The 25,752-nt window shown below is 34.0% G+C and overlaps 1 protein-coding gene across 1 annotated transcript in view; it reads right to left on the bottom strand.

Moving 5' to 3' along the window:
• MYO9A (myosin IXA) overlaps nucleotides 1–25,752 on the bottom strand; it is a 253,196-nt gene that overhangs the window by 178,794 nt on the left and 48,650 nt on the right. Inside the window, exons 8-11 of the mRNA XM_047074849.1 lie at nucleotides 23,147–23,273; nucleotides 15,815–15,904; nucleotides 10,836–10,952; nucleotides 7,630–7,764 (exon numbers count right to left, since the gene is read on the bottom strand). Coding sequence (XP_046930805.1) covers nucleotides 7,630–7,764; nucleotides 10,836–10,952; nucleotides 15,815–15,904; nucleotides 23,147–23,273 — 469 coding nt within the window. The remainder of the gene's footprint in view (nucleotides 1–7,629; nucleotides 7,765–10,835; nucleotides 10,953–15,814; nucleotides 15,905–23,146; nucleotides 23,274–25,752) is intronic.

The raw sequence follows: 25,752 nt of genomic DNA, 5'->3' as shown, positions 1-25,752 counted from the left end.
TTAAGCATCTGACTTCGGCTCAGGTCATGACCTCATGGTTTGTGGGTTTAAGCCCTGCGTCAGGCTCTGTGCTGACAGCTCAGAGCCTGGAGCCTACTTTGGATTCTGTGTCTCCCTCTGTCTCTGCCACTCCCCTGCTTGTGCTCTCTCTCTCACTCTCTCAAAAATAAACATTAAAAAAAAATTATTTAATTTCCTGGTTAACCCATTCATTTTTAGTAGGATGTTATCTAACCTCCATATATTGAGGGCTTTCCAAATCTTTTCTTGGGGTTGACTTCAAGTTTCATAGTGTTGTGATCTGAAAATATGCATGGTATAATCTCGATCTTTTTGTACCTGCGGAGGGCTGATTTGTGACCGAGTATGTGATCTTTTCTGGAGAATGTTCCATGTGCACTTGATAAGCATGTGTATTTTGCTGCTTTAGGATGAAATGTTCTCAGTATATCTGTTAAGTCCATCTGGTCCAGTGTGTCATCAAAGCCATTGTTTCCTTGTTTATTTTTGCTTAGATGATCTGTCCATTGTTGTAAGTGGGGTTTTAAAGTCTCCTACTTTAATGGTATTATCAGTAAGTTTGTTTATTTTTGTTACTAATTGATGTAAATACCTGGATGATCCCTAGTTGGGGACATAAATATTTACAACTGTTAGATCTTCCTGATGGAGGCACCCCATAATTATGATATAATGCTCTTCTCCATCTGTTATGGTCTTTGTTTTAAAATCTAGTTTGATATAAATATGGCTACTCCAGCTTTCTTTTGACATCCATTAACATGTAGCGTGATATATGGCTCTCCATCCCCTCACTTTGAATCTGTAGGTGTCTTTAGGTCTAAAGTGAGTCTCTTGTAAGTAGGATATAGATGGACCTTGATTTTTTATCCATTCTGACACCCTGTCTTTTGATTGGCTGTACAGTATTTACATACAATTTATTCACCCACTACACTACTGATAGACATTACAGTTATTTCTAGTTTTTAACCATTGTTAACATTTACGCACAAAACTTTTGGTATGTGTATATGCATTTTGAGAGTGAAAACACAGGCTTATAAACTACACATATATAACCTCAGCAGATACTGCCAAACAGCTTGTTAAAGCAGATGTACTAATTTATGTAACCACCACCTGTAAATGGGACTTTCCCCCATGCACAGTATCTCTAATACTTGTATTATCAGTCTGTTTCATTATAGTCATTCTGATGAATGCATAGGGGTATCTGACTGTGGTTTTCATTTTAATTCCCTGATAATAAGTGAAAAATCTTTTCTTATGTTTACAGTCAGTCCATTTGGATGTCCTCACATGCCTACATTCATAATAAAAAACTCTGAGGAAAACTCCCTTAGGAGATGCCTTAGGGGAAAGCATTCAGCCTATTTCCATTAAGTATAATATTAACTATAGGTTTTTGTAAATGCCCTCTACAATTAATTTGCTAAGGACTTTTTTTTAACATGAATGGTTATGTAATTTTATCAACTGATTTTTATACTTTTAGTAAGATCACCATAAGTTTTTTTTTCTTGTTTTGTTTATAGATGAATTAAATCAATTGATGATTAGATGTAACACACACCAGGAAAAAACTCCACTTAGTTCTATATTATCCTTTTGTGTATCTTGCTGGATTTCATTTGATAATATTTGTTTAAAATTTTTGAATCTATGTTTATGAGTGAAATTCACTTTAATTTCCACTTCTAATAATATCCTTGACAGATCTGGATCTGGACAGATCTTGGGCCCCTCAAACGCATTGTGAATTGTCTCTTTTTCTACTCCACAGAAGAATTTATGTCAAACTGATACTAATTTTTTCAGTATTGGCAGAATTTACTACTGGAGCCAATGTGGCTTACAATGTTCTTTATGGAAAGGCTTTCAATTACATATTGAAATTTTTTCATAGTTATAAGAATCAGATTTTGCATTTCTTCTGTGTCAGTTTTGAAATTTTTTTTTATATCATTTGACAAGTCTACTTATGGACATAAAGTTGTTTAGTGTACCCTATTATCTTTTTAATGTGTGTAGGATCCATGGTGATGTCCTCTTTATAAACTGGAATTCTGATTATTTATATCCCTCTCTTTTTCTGTCACTCCCTTGGATGAATTTCTGAGGGTTTTTTTTTTAAACATTTTTAATGTTTTTATTTATTTTTGAGAGAGACAGAGTGCAAGCGGGGGAGGAGCAGAGAGAGGGAGACACGGAATCCGAAGCAGGCTTCAGGCTCTGAACTGTCAACACAGAGCCTGATGCAGGGCTCAAACCCATGAACCGTGAGATCACCACCTGAGCTGAAGTAGGACGCTTAACTGACTGAGCCACCCAGACACCCCTCTGAGGGGTCTTAATTCATCATTTCAATATATTACTTTTGACTTTGTTGATCTTCCTCCATGGCATATTTGTTTTCACTCTTATTTAATTTCCTCTTTTATCTTTATTATTTCTTTATACTTTCCTTTGGTTTATACTTCCTTTATATCTTTTTCCAATTTGTTGGGAGGGGTACTTTTATCATCGCTCTTCAATCTTAAAATCTTCTAACAGCTATAAAATTTTCCTCTAAATACATCTTTGGTTACATCCCACAAGTTTTAGTATGCAACATGCTCACTCAGTTCAATATATTTTCTATTTTCTTCAACTTCTAGTCTATGCAGAAGGACGTTTCTTAATTTTTACCCATAAAAGTATTTTCCAGTTATCTTTTGGTTGTTGGTTTCGGGCATAATTTCTGTATGGTACTAAAATGTGTGTGATTTCAATCCCAAAACTTGACCTTTGTTATTATGGTCCAGTACAAGGACAGATTTTATACATTTTGTAAATTTGCAGTTAGTTAACTATACATGTCAAATAAGTATTTGCTTTAAAAATCTTCCATATCCAAAAGTAAAACAAAAATAAAAACAAAAAACCTTCTATATCCTTATTTGATACAGGCCCAAGTAAACTGGCATTCAAACCTAAAGGCAAGAAGGGCTGAGCACCCACAAAAGCATCTGCCACATCCTCTGGGTGCTTTAAATAGTCTATACCCTGACTGTTTTTTTTCTTTTGTGTGCTTATTCTGTTAGCTATTCAGGAAGGTCTGTTACATGTTTCTTTTTTACTTTTAATTTTTGTTTTATATACTTTGAATTTATGTTATCAGTAACCTATAAATTTAGAATTGTATACTTCCTGATGAACTCGTCCTTTTGCATTATCAAATATTCTTTTTGATCTCCGGCAATGCTTAAAGCATGATATTAATATACTTACCTACTAGCTCTTTTTTGTTCAGGTTTATTAAAGCTTTTTCCATCCTTTTATTTTTAACTTTTTAATATGTTTATATTTAAAGAATCTCTCTTATAGGCAGCAATTTACCTTTGTTTTATATCTAGTATGACACTATTTCACTTCTACTTGGAGTAATAAATCCATGTATATTTAACACAATCACTGATAATTGTGGGATTAAATCAGCCATTTTACCATATGCTATCTGTCCTACTTCAGTATTGCTTTTATTCTTCTTTCTTGCTTTCTTTTGGATTGCTGGAGTTTTTACTTGTTCCCTATATTAACTTGACAATTTTATATTCATTTATTATTTGGTGGTTATCCTAAAATCATAATACATATCTTTACTTAACAATGTTTAACAGAGGGAGAAAAAAAAATCTTCTATCCCTTGGCATTTAATGCCTGGCCCTCAACCCCTCACTGCCTCTCAGATTTTTTGTCTTTGGTTTACTATATGACTGTCTTTATACTTGCCATGCTTTGAATTCTTAGAGTTTTTCAAATGTGCACTTACTGGATTTTTTTTGTTTTTTGTTTTGAGTTTTGGAAAAATTCTCAACCATTATCTTTTCAAATATAGCACCTACCATATTCTCTCTTTCCTCACATACATCTTTCCAGAATTCCTCTTACACTTATGTTAAACCTTTTCACTGTACCCCATATGTCCCTTTTATTACTTGTATTTTATTTTTTCATCAGACTAGGGATCTTCTTCTGGTCTATCTTCCAAATCACTAACCTTTTCTTAAGCTATATCTAACTGTTAAAAACTATCATTATGTTCTTAATTTCACTCTCCCTTTTAGTTCTAGATTTTCCTAAACTTGGGATCTCTTTGTAGTTCTTCAATAAAAATATTGCTTTTAAAAAAAATTTCTTGAAACCATTATTACTTTAAAGATCATGTCGGATAACATCATTTCCTGGATCTCCTGTGGAATAATCTATTCATTCTCTCGTTTTTTATTCATGTTGGTTTCTCTCCTTGTATGTTTTTAAAAAAAGAATTCTCAGTTAAAAAAACTGAATTCTTATTCCTGTATATGAAAAATCATACAGATAATTTTAGCACTAGGATGATCTCTTCCTCCACTGGAGAGTGAATTTGCTCTTTGCACGTGGCTGAGAACATTAGGAATTCTATACTCTTTTAACCAAACTGGAACTAAGAATATCTTAAACTGGGCTTCAGTCCCTATGATGCATGATCTATTTCTGGTTTATCTTTACTTCTAAGACATAATCCTTAAGGTCTCAAGCATAAAGCCTGTAGGAATTACCAGGAGTATCTTCCTTGTTCTTAAATCTGAAGAAACTCTGTTCAGCTTCTCAGATTCTTAAGCTGGGCAGCCCTCTACCAGAATAGAAAAATATCTTTAGAGGCAAAGCTGTCCAAAAATGCTGGTCTCGTCTCTCTGGGTTTCCCTCTTGCAGATATAATAAGCCCTGTAGAATATCACTTATTTAAATGTAACTCAATGCCTTTAAATATATTTTGTTCATTTTTTTTAGGTGTTCTACAAAGGCAAATTTCCTAGTTTGATATCCCCAGAAGCGACAGAGATGAGAAAAACTCTCTAGATTATAAATTCCTCAGATAAGATCCCTGTGCTCTAAATTTGCTGTCTTCAGTGGCTAGCACAATGCGTGACACACAACTGTTATTCAATTTAGTGATGAGCCAATGACTTCAAGGATAATTCTGAGCAAGTAACGGAAATAAGAGAACAGTATTATAAATGACAACTGTAAGTATATTTTCAAATCACAGAAACTTTTTCTGGTCTCCTACTCCATATTATCTTTACATATAACTTGATTCAGAACTCAGAATCACACTCACACTACTTTAACTCAAGGATTACGTCCTTCCCTCCATTTCACTTCCACCAACCAGTCTATCTTACACAGTTCAAATCCTCTGCTAAATATACTTCAAATAGCTCCTAATTTTCCAAAAGAAAAATTCCAATCTTCTCTGCATGACATATAAAGCTCACAAGTATATGACCCTTTATTTCATAAACTAATCTTCCTCCCTGTCTCTATCCTTATATCCTGTATTTTAGCTTACACTGAACTATTTTCAGTTCCTCTAAAGTGCCATGCTGTTTTATGCCTCACAGTTTTAAAGAGATTGTTACCTTTGTTTAAAATATCTTTTCCCCATTGACAATCTGGTAAACTCAATCTTCTATTCAAAACTATATTCCTGAATCACCCCTGGGAAATGTTGGTAGACTTTCATGAAGTTCTAATCAACTTCATCCTTTATATCACTACTTTAACCTTCTACCTTATTTACACACTTACCATCCTACAGGGAAGTTATTATACCTGTCTCCCATCCTATGTGTCCATACACAATTTTTAGACAAAATTTACTTCAGTACAGATGTTTACTCCCTAAGCTTATTTGATAGCTTTTTACTTCTATCCTCATTTTCAACAAATTTTATCTACTTAACTGATGTTGTATTCAATTGAATTTAACAAACAGTCACTGTGTACCCATCTTATTCTAGGTACCAATGATACACAAATCAACAAAACACTCAATATTTAATCTGCCTTAAATCTCTTATGGCCCAGCAAATCCATTTTAAGTGGAAAAACCTAAGAAGGGAGAGAAAGGAAGAATAAAATAGATGAGATGGCAAAGAGGTGTAAGGTCTCCAAACTTTCTATAAATTATAGCAAAAGTATACCCATTACACTAAATTACAGAAGGGAATATTAAAAATTGAAAGGAAAAAGCTGTATCTTTGAATCTAAATCTTCTGATCCATAATTCCACCACATTGCCCAAAACTATGATATTCAGAGTAGCAAATACATAAAGATCACCCCCAGCCAAGTAGTCCCAAAAACATTTTCCATGAACTGTGAGGCATGTTTTTATACATGTTTCTAGTCAAAGTATTTCTTGTGGCTCCTCCATGTCTAACCTACACTTAGAAAAGGTAAGAATAATTTCAATAATTGTAAGAGAATACCTTTTTTCTTCAAAAGCAATTTACTTACTCTTCTGTTTAATGATCCAGAGAGCAACTGACGCTTTGCTTTGTAAAATACAGCACACAGTCAACAAAACACATTTCTCTACCCCTCCAATACATATATCCATTTAAAAACTAATTTAGCATGATCTAGTAAAAAGAACACTAGACTGAGTCTAGTAGATCAATCCCAGCTCAGCTTTTTAAAAGCAAGAATTATAGAGCCAGAGTGTTAAGGTTTGAATACTAGGCTTAGGTATCATCTGCACAACTAGAATAAAAATAGTACCTGCCTGATAAATAGTAGTACTACATAAATGTTAGCTAACATTGTAACAAATAATACTGTACTATCTTTTAACAGCTCCATCAGAGAGTCTAGCTAAAAGGTTGAATATGCTAAACATTTTAAGCACCATCAAGATGGCCAGGACTAGTGCTGCTTGTGCAACTGTCCTAACCCTTTAAGAAGGTAAATATGCTTAAAGCTAGGACCCAATGTAAAAAGCCTCAATGACAGAAAGATTCTTTTTTTCTGTTTTGTAGACGTGTTGTCATCCTCTTGTCCATTTCATTTCTTCAGCATTTCAAAGTGAACCCTGCTTCTGCTTGTATCTTCCTATACAAACTGAAATTGTTGGCCACAACTCAACTCGTTACTAACTTGAAATCTGGCTTGGAGAAAGAGACCACGTTTTCTCTGACCCTGTATTTATTCTAAGTATTCTCAGGGAAACTGATGGATCGCACTTTCAACTCTAAATCAATTTGAGTGTTTCACAAGAAATATCTAGTTACCTATTTGGTCTCTGTAAACTATCCCATTTCTCTGTATCCATACTCTAAATTGATTCAAGATTCTATTAATAAGCTCCTCCACCCCACAGATAAAGAAATAAGAGACCAAAGCAAGCAACTGCATTGAAACTAAGAGACCAAAGCAATCAAACAAGTATATTTAGCATTACACAAATTGACCAAGCACATGGCAACAATTAAAAATCAAGAGAAACCCAAACCAAACCAAACCAAACCCAAGCATCTTTATATTGAAAGGTATACTTAAGCAAGCACATATTATTGAATCTACTTGAGGTTTATAAAAAAAAATAGGAAACCCTGTATCACATGGCTCAAAAACTATGCTCTGAGTATTAATTTGCTGACACTTATGTGAAGACTGTAATATCTGCATGAAAGTATAAGACTTAAAATGCCTGTAACTATGACTCAAAAATGTTATGTGTATACACGTGAGTGAAGGTTAAGTGGTTAAGACAAGCATACATGCAATTTAGGTACTCACTTGCTCCAATTTAAAGATATGCTGATTGAAGTAGTGTTGTAAACGTTCATTAGCAAAATTAATACAGAACTGTTCAAAGCTATTATTTTCATAATCTTCAAACCCAAAAATATCAAGAACACCAATGGACAAAGTCTATAAAACAGGAAAAAAAATAATGCTCAAATTTATTTCATAAATAATATTCACAAAATAAGTAACAAAATGCTCAAAGTTCTTCTAGAGCAGTGGAGAGGAAATTCTGGGGGGCCAATGTTCAACCAAAATATTCCACAAAATAAAGGGCATCTTAGTTCTCTTTATCTTCATTTTTTTTCTTTTTATCCCAATTATAAAAATACATACAAAATTTTAACACATGTAATACATTGATTACTTTACAGAAATGCTTGAAGCAGGGTTAGTGACCTGTTACCTCAATCTCAGAAATTCCTAAACTCCAAGAGACAAGGAAATAGAAAGAACCACCAATGGGGAAGTAAAAAATAACCTAAAGCTAGGTTGCTCGTGATTATTCATGTTTATGCAAAGAACACCATGCAAGTTCCACTGTTTTGACTTCTAAAGCCTAACAGAATTCTGCTTCACAAACCAAACTAAGAAGTATGTTTCATCAGCCTTGTGCAAACTAAAAATGAAGCTGGGTATCAGAATATGGTTTTTTCAAATTTTAGTTTTCATCAAAAAAATTATACAAGGTTCATGATGTTAAAAAGTTCTAAAAGGTTGTAACAAAAAATAGCAATCCCTTCTTCAATGTCAACTTCTGCTCCCTAAAATCCACACACTCAAATCTTTTAGCTATTTGGTATAAAATAGTAGAGTACAGTATACAAGTGCTCATTCATCTATGTCTTGATATTTTATTTCTACAAATTATATTCTAACTTCTTACTATGGATAATAGGGATTCAGCTCTAATGCCCCCAAACCAACATTTTTCTCACCACCTCACCTCATTCTTAAAATAGAGTTGCAAGACAATTTTGGTTAAATGAAAACAACTTTTCTCCACCACTGCTAAGAGAGCCACTGGGCAAACTAATGTCATGAGTGATAAATAGTGAGAGATTTATTAATTCTCCATTAAGAATATTTCCTTTGGGGTAACTGAGTGGCTCAGTCAGCTGAGTGTCCGACTCTTGATTTTGGCTCAGGTCATGATCCCAGGGTCATGGGATCGAGCCCTGCACTAGGCTCAGCGCTGAGCATGGAGCCTGCTTAAGATTCTCTGTCTTCCCCTCTGCCCCTCTCCCTTACTCATGCTCTCTCTCTCTCTTAAAAAAAAGTATTTTCTTTGATTCTAAGCCCTTATGAAAAACAGTGAAAGTAATGAACTTTAAAAATATGTCAATTTGGTAAATTAGATAACTATTACAATTAATTTTATGGCTGTGGGCTTACTCAAATCACAAAAAGTTAATATAAAAGCAATTACACATTTAAGACAGGAGAATTAAGTAATAAAGATGATATTTTTAATTACCCTGAATATGCAGACTATTCCATAAAGTTGCTGAGAAATAAAAATGGATTTAAAATAATTTTAATATCTAAAATCTGCCATATTGAAAAATAAATTCCAAGGGCACCTGGCTGGCTCAGTTGGTGGAGCAGGTGACTCTTAATCTCAGGGTTGAGGTTGAGCCCACATTGGGTGTAGAGATTACTTAAAAATAAAATCTTAAAAAATACATAAATAAATAAATTCCAACCAGATAAATAACCTGAATATAAAAAATTAAATTCTAGAAGTATGAGAATAAATATTTTTATAATCTTGGGGTGAAAGATGCATTCTTATGTAAGAAAAATAAATACAACTCTGGAAAATAAGGGAAAAGAATGACAGAATTAACTGCACAAAAACTTAAAACATATGGGCCAGGGGCACCTAAGTGGTTCAGTCAGTTGTGCATCCGACTCTTGATTTTGGTTCATGTCATGATCTCAGGGTTGTGAGACTGAGTCCAGCATTGAACTCCTACCCTGGGTGTGGAGCCTGCTTAAGATTCTCTCCCTCCCCTTCTCTCCTTCTCCCTCTCCCTACCTCCTGGCCACTGGCTCTCTAAAAAGAAAAAAAAAAAAAATACAGGCCCAGATATATAACATAAATAAAACATAAAAGTTAAGAGAAAATATTTGTAATATGTATCAAACTATAAGTCTCTGCAATATCCACAATGACTCCAAAAAAGAAGTAACAAAAAGGCAAAATATATAATGAAATAATGAAAAAACATGAGAAGATGCTCAATTTTAATCTATCATTGAAAAAACAGACAATATGGGGCGCCTGGGTGGCGCAGTCGGTTAAGCGTCCGACTTCAGCCAGGTCACGATCTCGCGGTCCGTGAGTTCGAGCCCCGCGTCAGGCTCTGGGCGGATGGCTCGGAGCCTGGAGCCTGTTTCGATTCTGTGTCTCCCTCTCTCTCTGCCCCTCCCCCGTTCATGCTCTGTCTCTCTCTGTCCCAAAAATAAATAAAAACGTTGAAAAAAAATTTTTAAAAAAAAAAGAAAAAACAGACAATAAAATGGGATACTCCTCCTAATCAGATGCATAGATGAAATGACTGATAATATCCAATATGAGTAAAGGTGTAGGGAAACAGGCAGTTTCATACACTACCAGTGGAGTGTAGTCTTTTTTGAAAAGCAATTTAGCAGTAGCTACCAAAAATTGAAAATGTATATTCTTTAATCCAGCAATTTACTTTAAGGATTTTATCCTAGAGAAATGTGCACAAAGAATATTTGTTACACCATCATTTCTAACAATAAAAAAAGGCAACATTTTTATGGGGAAATTTATGGTATACAGGTATACATACTATATAATATTACAAAGTTATTAAAAATAATAAGGTCCAGATATATTTCAAGACATACCAGGTAAAAAAATACAAGTTAGATACAATACAGATAGCATAATTCTATTTTTATGTTGAAAAGCAACTCTGTATAGTCTATATCCATAGAAATGTACATAAGAAAAAGGTCTGGAAAGACAACAGAACAGTAGTTTCCTTGAACAGGGTTTATATGTCTATAAAAACAGACATAAAGAGGAAAGAGCAGGGAATACATATAAACACAGATTCTTACTTATTACTCTACATAATTCTGTGTTTTTAAATTTCATCTTTTAATTATTTTATTAAAATAGCTTTCCAAGAAAAATATATAATAATGTAGTGTATGTCTACCTTCGTATTTTGCTCCAAATCTTTACTATTCAGAAGTGCATGATTAATCCGAAAAACTATCCAGTCAAACAGGGCACTATATAAAGACTTAGCCATGGAGTTCCTCACTGTCACAGCCTGAAAAAAAAGAAAAAGGGTTGGAGAACAAATGAAAATGGCAATAATCTAAGATACTATAACAAAGTGTGTTTTTCTCTCGATCAATCAAGAAATATCCAAGAATTCTTATCCTGAATAAGAAATTTAATTTTCTGTCAACATAAATAGCCTATAATTGAAGTTTTCCATATACATATACTCATTTACCTAGTCCAACTCAGGTAAAGTAGACTAAAAGGTACAAGAAACAAAATATAGGTCAGTTCTAAACAGTTTTACTGAAAATTGGGGTATACATTTTATCTAGTAAAGAAGATATTATAGGAAGTTTACAAACAAATGAACTTTGCCAGACATTGTGGAGTCTACGAAGGTAGACTTACTATTCCAAGCAGAGGAATAAATCTGTTGGAAAACAGGCATCAGTTATAGTTATCTGTGGAATCCTAGTCGGAGTCAGACTCTTAAAACATAATCAAAACAATGACATTCCTAGTCGTCTTCAACTTGTCATCCATTTTAACCTTTAGGGTTTCTCCATCACCAGAGTAATGGTTTCATTATGGAGTAATACAATTTATATTTCCCCTCACTTCAAACTTTCCCCAGTTTATGGAAACCCTCTGTACTATCTGCTCAATTTTTCTGTAAGTCCAGAATTGTAAAAAAATAACATCTATTAGTTAAAAAAAAAATTCAACATTTAGAAAGCACTACAGGCTAAAAAGGAAGGACACATATCATAGAGAATTGAGTCCTAGTAGTTAGAAGAATATAAGTCCTAATAACATATATTTGCTATCTAGGGACTTATTTTGAAGCTGAATCAGGTACATATTTATATATCTGTCCTAACCTTTAGAGGAAATAGAGAATAATGATTAAAAGCTAGGCTATCATCCAATCCCAGTTTCTCTACTTATTCTAGCTGTGTAACCTTGACCGAGATACTTGAAACTCTTAAGCTACAGCTTATGCATTTATAAAATGTAGACAATACTACAATCTACCACATGAAATGATGAATTAATTTCTCAGTTTTGGTGAATAAAAAAAGTTTCAAGTTTCTAGACCAAAAAATAACTACCTAAACCATTACCTGCAAAGAAAAGAAAAGATGGCTATCAAATTCTCTACCTTTAACACCAGAAACTTGAAAATACTTGGAAAACATTTATAAGTTCTGAAAGAAAAAGGACTGTGACCCTAGAATTCTATACTTAGGCAAGTTATCTTTAAAATTCAAAAAAATCAAATAGAATATACAGGGAGAATAACCATTCAATTTTTCCCAGAGTGCAAAATGAAGACAATCTGATCTAACTTAGCAAAAGTAAAAAGTTTTATTTTTTTTAATGTTTATTTATTTTTGAGAGAGAGCACAAGTGAAGGAAGGGCGGGGCGGGGGGTGCACAGAGGATCCAAAGTGGACTCTGTTGCTGATAGCAGAGAGCCCAATGTGGGGCTGAAACTTACAAACTGCGAGATAATCGACTGAGCCACCCAGGCACCCCAAAAGATTTAAAACTACATACACAAGCATAAATCGCAAAAACACAGAATAAGAAAACATATTAGCATAAAATATACAAATGGGTTGAATTTTTTAGTGAGAAGACAGACCTTCATATTAAATTAAAAACTACAACCCATCTACTTATGGTTTACATTAAACAACCACTATTTTTATAAAGTAACAGTCAGACAGAATCCAGATATACCAAATTATACCAACATAATACTTATTTATTTACCCCATAACTCCCAATATACTTTTAGCCCTTTTTTTCTGAAATGTGGTCCTTTCACAGCTTAATCTCAATAAACCCATATGCCAATTAACATTTTCCAACCCAAACAAGATCTCATCGAGTGTTTCCTATCTCAGTGAATGGTACCAATACTCTTACAGTTGGGTGAAGGAGAAAATTAGGATTTATCCTTAACATCTCCTTTCTCCTTGCTTCCCATTAAGCAAATCACTACCAGATGCTGTTGATTTTACCATCTAAATTTCTTTCTTTTTAAATATCCATTTCTCCCTATCAATATATCACCATTTTAGACAAAGCAATAAACCTCTTTCTCCTCAACTCATCTTTCCACATTCACTCTTGTCCTCTGTGTTAGAATTCTAAAATGGTCCTCAAGATTCCCATCCCCTTGTGTACACATTCTGAATAACCCTCTCCTGTTAGGCATGGGCAGGACTGTAAATATGATGAATTTCACTCCAGTAACTATCTTGTTACCCGACAAAGGGATTTAAAAGACATAATTATGGCCCAAAATCAGCTGATTTTTTTAATTAATCAAAGAAAGTATCCAGAGAAATCTCCTAAAAGAGACTGAGCCTTTCCATCTGAGATTCCCTTGCTGGCCTCTGAAGTAGCAAACTGCTATACTATATACAGGACCACAAGTAGACTCTGATGAGCATGGCTCCTGACAGTCAACAAGAAATTAGGGCTCTCAATCCTATAACTGCAAGGAACTGAATCCTGTCAACAACCTGTGAACTAGGATGCTGAGTCACAGATGAGATCACAGCCTTTTCAGACATCCTGACTTCAGCCTGGTGAAACCATGAGCAGAGGACAAAACAAACCTGTGCCCAGACTGCCAATCCATGGAAACTGTCAGAAAATAAATCTGTGTTGCATTAAGTTGCTAAGATTGTTACAAAATTATAGAAAACCAATACACTCTCCTCTAATTCTTTAAACTGTTGTGAGACTGATCCTTTAAAAAAATAATCAAAGACACCTTTTTTGTTGATAACATTTTAAGAACTTTCCATTGCTCTTAAAATACAAAAATTCTTGGGGCGCCTGGGTGGCGCAGTCGGTTAAGCGTCCGACTTCAGCCAGGTCACGATCTCACAGTCTGTGAGTTCGAGCCCCGCGTCGGGCTCTGGGCTGATGGCTCAGAGCCTGGAGCCTGTTTCCGATTCTGTGTCTCCCTCTCTTTCTGCCCCTCCCCCGTTCATGCTCTGTCTCTCTCTGTCCCAAAAATAAATAAACGTTGAAAAACAAAAAAAATACAAAAATTCTTTTTTTTTTTAAATTTTTTTAATGTTTATTTATTTTTGAGAGAGACAGAAAGCAGAGTGTAAGCAGGGGTGGGGAGGGGCAGAGAGAGAGGGAGACACAGAACTCGAAGCAGGCTCCAGGCTCTGAGCTGTCAGCACAGAGCCCGATGTGGGGCTCGAACTCACAAACCGTGAGATCATGACTTGAGCCGAAGTCGGATGCTCAACTGACTGAGCCACCCAGCTGCCCCTTAAAATACACAAATTCTTAAGAACTGCTCCTTAATTTTACCTTTAATGCCTAATACATTTCTGGACACAAATAAGATTTTCAAATATTTACTAAATAAATACACTAAACAAATGCAAACAAAAATAAGTCAGGAGCTATAAAAATTATCTGAGAAAGTTCAATTTTAAGTTAAAAAATGTAAATAAACATAAGGAAATATTTATATTGAAAAAAGTTGTAAAACAAAATATAAAAAGTACTAAACCTTTATGCAAAAAGAAGGGCAAAACCCTGTAAAAGGTCTGGCTTTTGGGGGCACCTGGGTGGCTCAGTTGGTTAAGCATCCAACTTCACCTCAGGTCCGCATCTCACAGTCTGCAAATTCAAGCCCCGTGTCAGGCTCTGTGTTGACAGCTCGGAGCCTGGGGCCTGTTTCAGATTCTGTGTCTCCCTCTCTCTCTGCCCTTCCCCTGCTTTCTCTCTCTCTCTCTCAAAAGTAAATAAACATTAAAAAAAATTAAAAAAAAAAAAGAAAAGAGCTCTAAAAGTTGGGAGACTATGACATAAGATACATGACATAATGAAGAAATACAGACTTGAAGGTACATTTAGAAGGACCCGAAAAGATGGTATAAATAGATCAATGTCAGCCTAAAAAGCATTCTCTAGATAGAAATAGTTCTATTACTATTTCCCCACCTCTGTGTCTTCTAATCTCACATTCCTGTCCTATTTTTATAATAACTGTCATAGTTTCATTTCTCATCATTTTCATTAAATTGTACTATAAAATAGTATGCTTTTCAATAATTTTCCCACTCATACACACCTGAATAGTATATTATTATAATTATAATGGCAAAGACAGCAATACTCAGTATACAGATGATACTTAAAGCCATGGGACTAGGTGAGAGAACCTAGATAAGGAATATAGAGAATAAAAGACAAGGACTGTGTAGGGAGCACTACATCTTTTAGAAGTCAGGTGGAAAAGAAACAGCAAACAAAAAGAATTATAAATGAGTGGCCAACAATGAAAAAATGAACCAGAAAAGTATGATGTACTAGAAGATAAGAAACTGCTTGAAGAAGAAATAATCAACTGGATCAAATACTGCTCATTTGTAACTATCTAGTTCACCCTATATTAATAATATAAAACTTAAGAATGGTGAACAAATTAAGATCTCTGAGAAAAATATAAGCCTACTGCTTAAAATCACATTCAAGTAAGTTTTCAAGTTAAGGGAAAATTCACAACCAAATTTCAAGGGCTCAGAAGATATTTCAATCAATACTCTTTTTTGTTATTTTCATTCTGTTAAAAGAAAGAACAAACTCAAACTTCTAAAACTGTTCAGAGTACTCTGATCTCAAGAAAATCTATTCAAGGGCACCTGGACGGCTCAGTTGGTTGAGCTTCTAACTCTTGATTTTGGCTCAGATCATAATCCCAGGATCATAAGGACAGCTCTGCCCTGAGCATGGAGCCCACTTAAGATTCCCAGTCTGTCTGTCTGTCCTCTCTCTCTCTCCCCCACTCACAATCTCTCTCAATTAAAAAAAAAAAAAAAAGAAAAAATAGAAAAAAAGGAGAAGAAAATCTTTTCATACCTCTGCCAGCTTGTACGGCAAAATAAGTTTTTCTCCCACTGTCACAGTCTTCCTTGTAACTAATGCTTCAAATAGCATCTCTTCTTTAACCTATACAACAGAAAAGTAAATTCAATGTATAAGATTTATGACAATGTATTTATTGAAAAGCCAAATAAAGAAAAAAAATGCTTAATGAGATTAGCAAATATACAATCGAAAAAACAAAGACAATACATTGGGTAATTTAAATATTGGCCATGGTAAAAGTTAAATTTTCCACTCACCCCACTTCCCAGTGCCCACCTCCAAAAAGAGAAGGGGCGTAAGACAGATGTGTCTTTTTAAAGTTTTCTTTCTGACCATAATGAAAAAACATGTTTCTTTGTGCAGAATATGGAAAATACAGAATAGTGCAAAAAAACATTTTAAGATGGTCAACAATAATGCCACAACTTGCAGGCAAGGACTAAAAAGTGAGAACACTTCTTGAATTCGAAAAGCATTACAGTGAGTACTTATTTATGTTTCAGAGGTTTGATATTTATTTGCACATTTAAACTTTAAAAGAAAGTTAATGCTTCCTTTGTTCTCATTCTCTCTAGAAGCAAATATGATCATGAATTTGACATGTCATCATTTAAGTTCAGTATCATTCAGTTCAGTTGACGTTATATATATTAGATGTATTCATAAATACATTATACTGCCAAGTTTATTTAACTCTTAAATCTATGGCATCATACTGCCCCTAAGTTTTTGAATCTATGTTAATAATTTACATCAAGCTTATTCATTTTAACTGCTGTACAGATTCCCAGTATATAAATTACTACAGTGTTTAACCCATTATCCTACGTGTAGGAGTTTACACTATCCACCATTTTGCACTATTAGGAAGTAAACTGAAGTGAATATTCTTGCATATGAGTTCAAGAGTTTCTCTGAAGTACAAGCCTAAAAGGGGAATTACTAGGTTGTAGCATACACATTTTCATCTTTAAAGGATATTGCCAAACTATTGCATGTGATTTTCACCAATTTGTTCTCTCATCAGCAATGAGCATTCCTATTTCTTCAAACCTTGACTATACTTGGTATTATCAGACTGCTGATTTTTGCCACACTGAGATCATGAAATGGCAAAACAAGGGCATTTTATAAAAGCATCCATACATAAAAAAGATAAAACACTCACAAAATTTTATGTAGACAGTATGACATAAAGTATAAAAAGCAAAAAAGATTTGATTATAAAGAGAAACTGAGTTACAAAACAATAGAGTGAAGCATTACCCTACCACCAGCAATTCATGATAGATCAATCGTTTTTTTTTTTTAATGTGACGATACCATAAAGGAAATATACCTTCTTTTGGAGCATCCACTGCTCAATCTTCAAATTCAAAACAAATTGGAAAAAATTTGAGGACCATTATCTTTACAAAATGCAGAAAAACTACAAATAAATAACCAAAATTTAAATAAAAGACCTCAAGCTTTTAGCTATATTTAAAATAGTTTGAAAAACAAAAATTAAACAATGCCAGATTATGCAAATATGACAAAGCTAATAAAACTAAGAAAAAAACGTATGTGATAAAAACCACTGTTGTTTGGTGAGGTTAAGCAATTATTACTAAAAGTGAGTATTATTAAATAAATGATCTAGGCAGTAGACTCAAGAAATTTTTTTAAAGGAACAAACAAACGTAAGCTGGCAACAATGTGGAGCAAAACTCAGTTCCATACACTTGTATAAACTGGTACAACCACTATAGAAATAATCTGTCAGTATCAGTAAGCTATATATGTGAGTATACCATAACCCAAAAATTATACTCCTTGGACTATAGAATAATTCCCACACATGTTAACAAGGACACATGTACAAAAATGTCTATCATAATACTATCTATAAATGAAAAATTACAAATCTCAATCTCCACTAAAAAAGATGTTTTACTCATATAATGAAATTTTATAAAGCAACTAAAAAGAATCATTTAGAATATTTAAATCAGTATGGAAAATTCTCAAAAACAGGATATAGAATGAGAAAGTCAAGTTTTAGAATGATACATTAAAACATTTACATATATAAAGTACAAAAATATGTAGAACAAAACTATTCTTTTTTTAATTTTTATTATGTTTATTTATTTTTGAGAGACAGAGCGTTAGTGGGGGAGGGGCAGAGAGAGAGAGGGAGACGCAGATTCCGAACCAGCACCAGGCTCTGAGCTAACAGCAGACAGCCTGATGCAGGGTTCAAACCCACGAACCGTGAGATTATGACCTGAGCCCAAGTCAGACGCTTAATCGACTGAGCCACCCAGGTGCCCTAAAAACTATATATTCTTTATGTAAACATCCATCTATTCTGAAAATATAAAAACAAAATGAGAATTATAAACACCAAATTCATAATAGTGTTTACTTATGGTGTGGCAGAGTACAAAATGAGCTACAATTATATGCAGTATTTTATTACATGGGTACGGTTGTGAGTACACAGGTATTTATTATATTGTATATAGAAAACCATTCATAATTTAACAGAGAAAAATGAAGAAGATATATTAAAACAGAAATTAATACATAATAAGTAAAATGGCAGAAGTAATAAATCTAAAGGCCAATTATTTCAAAATAAGAAATGAAAGACAACTTTTACCAAATCAAAAAAACATTAAGAAATACAGAGGGGCGCCTGGGTGGCTCAGTCAGTTAAGCATCTCACTATTGGTTTCAGCTCAGGTCATGATCTTGCAGTTTCATGAGTTCAAGCCCCACATCAGGCTCTGCACTGGCAGCAAGGAGCCTGTTTGGAATTATCTTTCTCCCTCTTTCTCTGCCCCTCCCCCACTCATGCTATCTCTGTCTCTCAGTGTTAATAAACTTAAAAAAAAATTATAAAAAGAAATACAAACAGAAACCTAACAAAATAGAGAAAATGTTTTTAAACATTAACAGAATACTTACAAAGAATGCAAAATAAAGTTTTAAACATTTAATCAATATATGATTTCCTAGAAAAACACATCCTAAAAAATTAACGAAAAACAAACAGGAAGGACACAAATATTGTTGATCACAAATATAGGGTTGATATCTCTCAAATTTTTAAGGAACATATTATTCTTGGCTAATTATTCTTCTTTTAAGTGCAGAAAACATTTTGAAAGGATAAAAAACTACACAATTCAGTTTAAGGAGCTGGCTTAATACTGGCACTAAAACCTAGTAATAATAATGATCGTACACAGATCTACACACATATGCACAATCACACAAAACACACAAATCTTGCTTATGTTTGATAAACATCCTGAAGAAAATGACTGAATTCACGATACTTTAATCAGCCATCTCTGTAATTTCCCAAATATCCTTAATTGTACATATGACTTTTAATTTAAAAAATTAGTTTTATTAACACAAAATAACTATGAATAGCTCAATAACTAGTCTACAATGTTTCTCATATTCACATAATTGAGAAACTGATATGTGTGTTAAAAACCCATTCTTTATATTGTTTTAACAGATGTTAAAACATATTCAAAACACATAAACCTGCTAAAAACTGAACAGTTTTTGATAATGATGATTGTTCTAATGTGCTCAAAAATATGCTCTACAATTAATCTACTGAAGCTTGTTCACCTTTCAATAATTTGACAAGTATATATCCCAAATAGAATTTAGTAAACAGATGACTGAAAATATTCATTGCTCCCTGAGGTAACTACAAAAAATAATTAAAAAAATAAAATTAAATCATTATTTCAGAAACATTTCCTCCAAAGAAATAAATATAGGGGTGCCTGGGTGGCGCAGTTAAGCGTACAACTCTTGATTTCAGCACAAGTCATGATCTCATGGTTCATGGGATCAAGCCCCGCCTCAGGTTCCAGCTTGAGTATGGAACCTGCTTAAAAGTCTCTCTCCCTCTTTCTCTGTACCCTCTCCATCTCTCTCTCTCAAAATAAATAAACATTAATAGTTAAAAAAAAAATAAATCTAAAGTTATCATTGAACTGAACCACTGTGAGGAGAAGAATTAAATTAAAATCTTAACTAAAGAGTTTATATTTTAATTAAACCAGTTACTGTTCCTATCTTTGAATTCTATCTCAACAAAAGCCTTAAGGTTGCAATTATTATTACCAATTTTAACCAATTACAGGAAATCATCTTAAAAATAATTTCTAAGAACTAAATACAGGCATGATACTATGGTAGGTCCTGTCAGTACTTCTATAGCTCCTCAAACTTTGAAGATAACTTCTTCCTACTTACTACCAAACCTCCATTCTTAGAACCTGTTCATAAGTGTTTTTATTGACTACATGTTGACTAAAATATCACCTAAAATGCCTGACTGAAATTGTTTATTCATTCACCTATTGTCAACCTCATGACATTCAAAATTACCACCTTCAAATACCACACTCCACATCCTAGTAAAACTTCTTTCAAGGAATGAGTCTAGTTTCAACTCCGTGTATCCTCTTCTGCCCCTTCTGCCAGACTAATTTCACTTAAGTTAATAAGCAACACCCAGGCACGTGCAAAATAAGCATTCTAAGGTTAGATAAATAAGAAAGAGGCATCCATTGCCCTCAAAAAGCACTGCCGCCTTATAATGAACACCAACCACTAAATAACTTTCTGCTACAAAACCAAAATTAAATTAGGCTAAGCAGACACAAATGTTCTATCCTGATGGAGTCAGCTTACAGCATTTAATAAGGTTAATCTCTATGAAGAGGCAAATGAACCAAAATTTGAAAGATAAGTAATATTTTAACATAAAAAAGCAGGCTATTTATACCTGCAAAAAAATGTAAACAACCAAGATGTCCTTCAATAGGTGAATGAATAAACAAATTACGGTACATGCATACAATGGCATATTACCCAGCAATAAAGAGAAATGAGCTCTCAAGTCACAAAAAAGATATGAATGAATCTTAAATGCATACTGCTAAGTGAAGCAAATCAGTCTGAAAAGGCTGCATTCTATATAATTTCAATTATGTTACATTCTGAAAAAGGCAAATCTACAGGCATAGTAAAAAGATCAGTGGTTGCTAGGAGTTTGGGGAGAGGGGTTGAACAGGTGAAATACAAGAGGCTTTTAGGAATGAAACTATTCTATACCAATAGTAACATAATGGAAGAACATGACATTATGCATTTGCCATAACCCATGAAGTACAAAGAACAAATTTTTTAGAAAATTATTTCAGACACTGAGGGATCCTAGGAAAGAATGCAGACCATGACAAGAAAATCTAACTGTATGACAAATATATGAAACAACCTAAACGAAGGGAGTGGGAGAAAAAGGTGCTAACCTAAATTAATTCTGGATGAATGGAGTCAGAAAAACTAAAAGCAGAAGGAACACCATACTCTAGTTGATAGTCATTTCCCATATCAGTGTATGTGTACATACATATATGTACATTCCCATACATGGACAGTTGACACTTAACGTGGATTTGAACTACATGGGTCTACTTAACATGCGGGTATTTTTCAATAAATACGATACTGTAAATGTATTTTCTCTTCTTTATGGTTTTAACATTTTCTTTTCCTTTGCTTACTTTATTGTAAGAATACAGTATATGATAGATGTAACATACAAAATATGTATTAACCAACTGTTTAATAAGGCTTCTGGTCAACAACAGGCTATTACATTTTGGGGGAGTTAAAAGTTATACACAGATGGGAATGCAAGCTGGTGCAGCCACTCTGGAAAACAGTATGGAGGTTCCTCAAAAAACTAAAAATAGAACTACCCTACAACCCAGCAATTGCACTACTAGGTATTTATCCAAGGGATACAGGTGTGCTGTTTCGAAGGGACACATGCACCCCCATGTTTTTAGCAGCACTATCGACAATAGCCAAAGTATGGAAAGAGCCCAAATGTCCATCGATGGATGAATGGATAAAGAAGATGTGGTGTGTGTGTGTATGTATATATGTGTGTGTGTGTGTGTGTGTGTATATATACACACACATGTATATGTATATATGTGTATATGTGTGTGTGTATATATATATATATATATATATGCACAATGGAGTATTACTCAGCAATCAAAAATAATGAAATCTTGCCATTTGCAACTACATGGATGGAACTGGAGGGTATTATGTAAGTGAAATTAGTGAGTCAGAGAAAGACAAAAATGATGACTTCACTCATATGAGGACTTTAAGAGACAACAGATGAACATAAGGGAAGGGAAACAAAAATAATAAAAAAACAGGGAGGGGGACAAAACAGATGAGACTCATAAATATGGAGAACAAACTGAGGGTTACTGGAGGGGTTGTGGGAGGGGGGATGGGCTAAATGGGTAAGGGGCATTAAGAAATCTACTCCTGAAATCATTGTTGCACTATATGCTAATTTGGATGTAAATTTTTAAAAATAAAAAATTTTTTTAAAAAAGTTATACACAGATTATTTTACTGCCCAGGAGAGCTGGCATCCCTAACCACTGCATTGTTCAAGGGTCAACTGTATACTGAAATTGAATAATTAAATAAATGAATGGCAGATGGTAGGAGATAGCTTCCTTATTGTTAAAGTGGGAGTTTCTATACAAGGGGAGAAGGCTAGGATGATACATGTGATAATGTATTAGTTAGAAACATCAGTATGACCTCAGGTTTACCTTTATATAGATATACATGGATATATAAAAACATTTGTAGTATGTGACTATACATGGATTAGTAAACACACATGTATTTCCTTGCTCTGTCAAACGAGAAGGCCTGTAAAATGATTTTGAGATGAATCTGGCAAGATGAGAAGTGAGCTGGGAAAACATGGGAAATCATCACTCCCGGAAGAATGAGGCAATAAAGACCTTGATTATAGGAAGAAACATGGTAGGAAATTAAGACCTTTGGCTCCTATTTAGACATGAATAGAAAAAAGGTAAGTACCCTTTTCTCTTCACTCATCCAGATATTCCATCTTCAAATAAATAATCTAACCAAAATCTTAGTATGAGAAACAAATCTCAAATATAGAGGGAGAAACACTATTAATGGCTTAGAACATGATACAGTCTACAGCGAAATACTGATCCTATCCAGCAAATTGAGGGATTATGGATATCTGGCCAAAGGGAGACAGGCAAGAAAACCCAAGCCTTTTAGAGATTCTGGTAATAGCAAAAATTCCATCTTTCCAAGAAACACCATAATAAAAAGCATTAACCCATTTACACCTAACCAAATAGTTACACAAAATTAAAAGTGAGCAGTTACCCCAGTATTTGAGAAATGACAACTGAAAATATAATCACTCACTTCTAATAATTCTGAGACAATAGGCAGAACTTCAGGATTACAGATATCTATGGAGTCATCCCGATATGTCTTCTTTTTATAACAGATATTACCCAAATGTAGTATTGCTGAGAGAAGAGAGAAAATCCTGTGAAAATAAAACCATAAATTACAGCTTGCTTATGTGCATTCTCTACACTTACTTCACTGCAAAATTCTAATCAAGCACATTAACCACTACAAATATGAAGTATCTAATCATTATAAAAATAAAAAATATAGGAATACTAATTATAATAATAAAAATTATGTATATTATGTCAGGTACTTCACAAAGTGCTTTACATAACCTTACTTTCAGTACTATATCACTTTTCAAACATCGTTGTTAGAAGAGGACTTGCTATTGCCTGAATCTGCTATAGTGTTTCAAAATCCATACCTTTCTAAATGTTTTTCATCCTGCCTGGAATTGTATCCTTTCCCTACATTGTATAATTCAGATCTACTGCATCAGAAACTTTAAAGGCAAGTCCTTGGAATCTGTATTTTTTTAACTAAGTAGCTTAGGTGATCTTTCATTATTAGTTACATCTTTGAAATGTTTTCCTACATCATACTAAGGTGCCCTTGATAAATGCTTTTAAAACAAACACTATGAGGGCATTAGGGTAAATTACCTGATATCAGGCCCCTCCTATAAAAACAGCATCTACATCTGGACCTCCTTTCCATTCTTCCCTCCCATCTAAGAGGAACACACGACCCTTCTCCAGTCAACAACTAAACCTCTACTTGTGCTCTACGTCGTGACTCAGGAATTTTATTATACCTATTTCCTATATCTTACCTGAACCTACAAGAACTTCCTACCAAAATAATATCATGTTCACTTTTCTCTTTAAATAACCCATCCTAGATCCTACATCTTCTCCTTCCCTTCACAAACAGGCTTTTTAAACTGTTAACTTACACACTTGTCTTCACTTTGTCATTCCCTGTTTACTATCACATTCTGGCATCTGACTCCATTAAAATATCTCATTGAAGCTACCAATGACCTCCATGAAACCACGAAAAGTATATTGTGTCCTAACTTACCTGACCCCTCAAAGGCATTTAACATAGCTGAACCTTCCAACTAAAAGCCCTTCCTAGAAATCCATACATATATACACATCTTTCTGGCTTGTCCCATTGTTTCCTTGTAATAAACCTGTCCTACCTGCAAAATTTTAACTAGTGTGTTTTCCAAAAATTACTAAGTGTTCTAAATAAAATAAAGATACTGCTTTAGGAATCTAACCTATACATTCAAAATCCCTGAATCAACAACTAGTTGATCTAATTTTTCAAACAATTTAAAATTTTAAATGTTTGAGGGCCACCTGAGTGGCTCAGATGGTTAAGCATCCGACTCTTGGTTTTGGCTCAGATCATGATCTCGTCGTTTGTGAGTTCGAACCCTACATCGGGCTCTGTGCTGACAGCATGGAGCCTGCTTGACATTTTCTCTCTCCCTCTCTCTCTGCCCCTCTCCTGCTCACTCTCTCAGTCTCTCACTCAAAAATAAATAAAGTTTAAAATTTTAAATGTTTGAATCATTAATACGACTCAAATAAAACACAGGTCAATTATAAAGGAATAATTTATAAAAGTACTCTGGGTTAGAGAGGAAATTCAGTATCAACTGAATCATTATACAGACTAATGGAAGCCAAAAAATATAAAAACACAAATTCATGGGCCATTTATTAAAAACTATTTTTAGTAGGAGTTTATTTGTTGCTAATTACATTGTTTCAGAATATGGGGTTCAATAATCTGCACATTAACGTTTTCTCACACACAAATACATAATGCATAGTCTCCAATAATAAATGTTACATAACAATCTCATGTACAATGATTAAACATAAAAAAGATTTACAAATATGAATAAGAATTCCTGTTCTCAGAAAGCTTATAATCTTGCAATAGGAGATAACACAGACTCAAAAACTGTAAGGCAAGGTATACTAAAATACTGAAGGCAGAAACAATACACAATTAAGAAAAATTTCACCAAAAAGACAGGACATGGGGTGACTGGCTGGCTCAGTAGGAAGAGTGTGTGACTCTTGATCTCAAGACCATGAGTCTGAGCCTCACACTGGGTATAGAAATTACTTAAACTTTAAAAAAAATAAAAAGGGAAGACATGTACAGTACTCTAAAGCAAACAGGTTTCAATTAATACACCAAATTTTGGGCTGCCTACAGGGCTGTGTTAAGAATAATTCTGGGGGCGCCTGGGTGGCTCAGTCAGTTGAGCAACCAACTTCAGCTCAGGTCATGATCTCACAGCTCATGAGTTCAAGCCCCATGTCGGGCTCTGTGCTGACAGCTCAGAGCCTGGAGCCTGCTTCGGATTCTGTGTCTCCCTCTCTCTCTGCCCCTAACCCACTCGCATTCTGTCTCTCTCTCAAAAATAAATAAACGTTAAAAAAAAAAAAAAGCTGCTGATAAAAAAAAGAAAAGAATAATTCTGGATTAGATCTGAGTGCAGTGGAAAAGAATTTTGTGAATTATCAGCAGATAATTAATCATGGTCACAGGAGAGGGGAATAGCAGTACATATGATATGT

The sequence above is a fragment of the Lynx rufus genome, unplaced genomic scaffold, assembly GCF_022079265.1.
Source record: "Lynx rufus isolate CCGP_SWC_20201006 ecotype Redwood Valley unplaced genomic scaffold, mLynRuf1.p SCAF_13, whole genome shotgun sequence".
NCBI lineage: Eukaryota > Metazoa > Chordata > Mammalia > Carnivora > Felidae > Lynx > Lynx rufus.
Note: the sequence above shows the minus strand (reverse complement) of the source record. Positions and strands in the feature narration are given on the sequence as shown.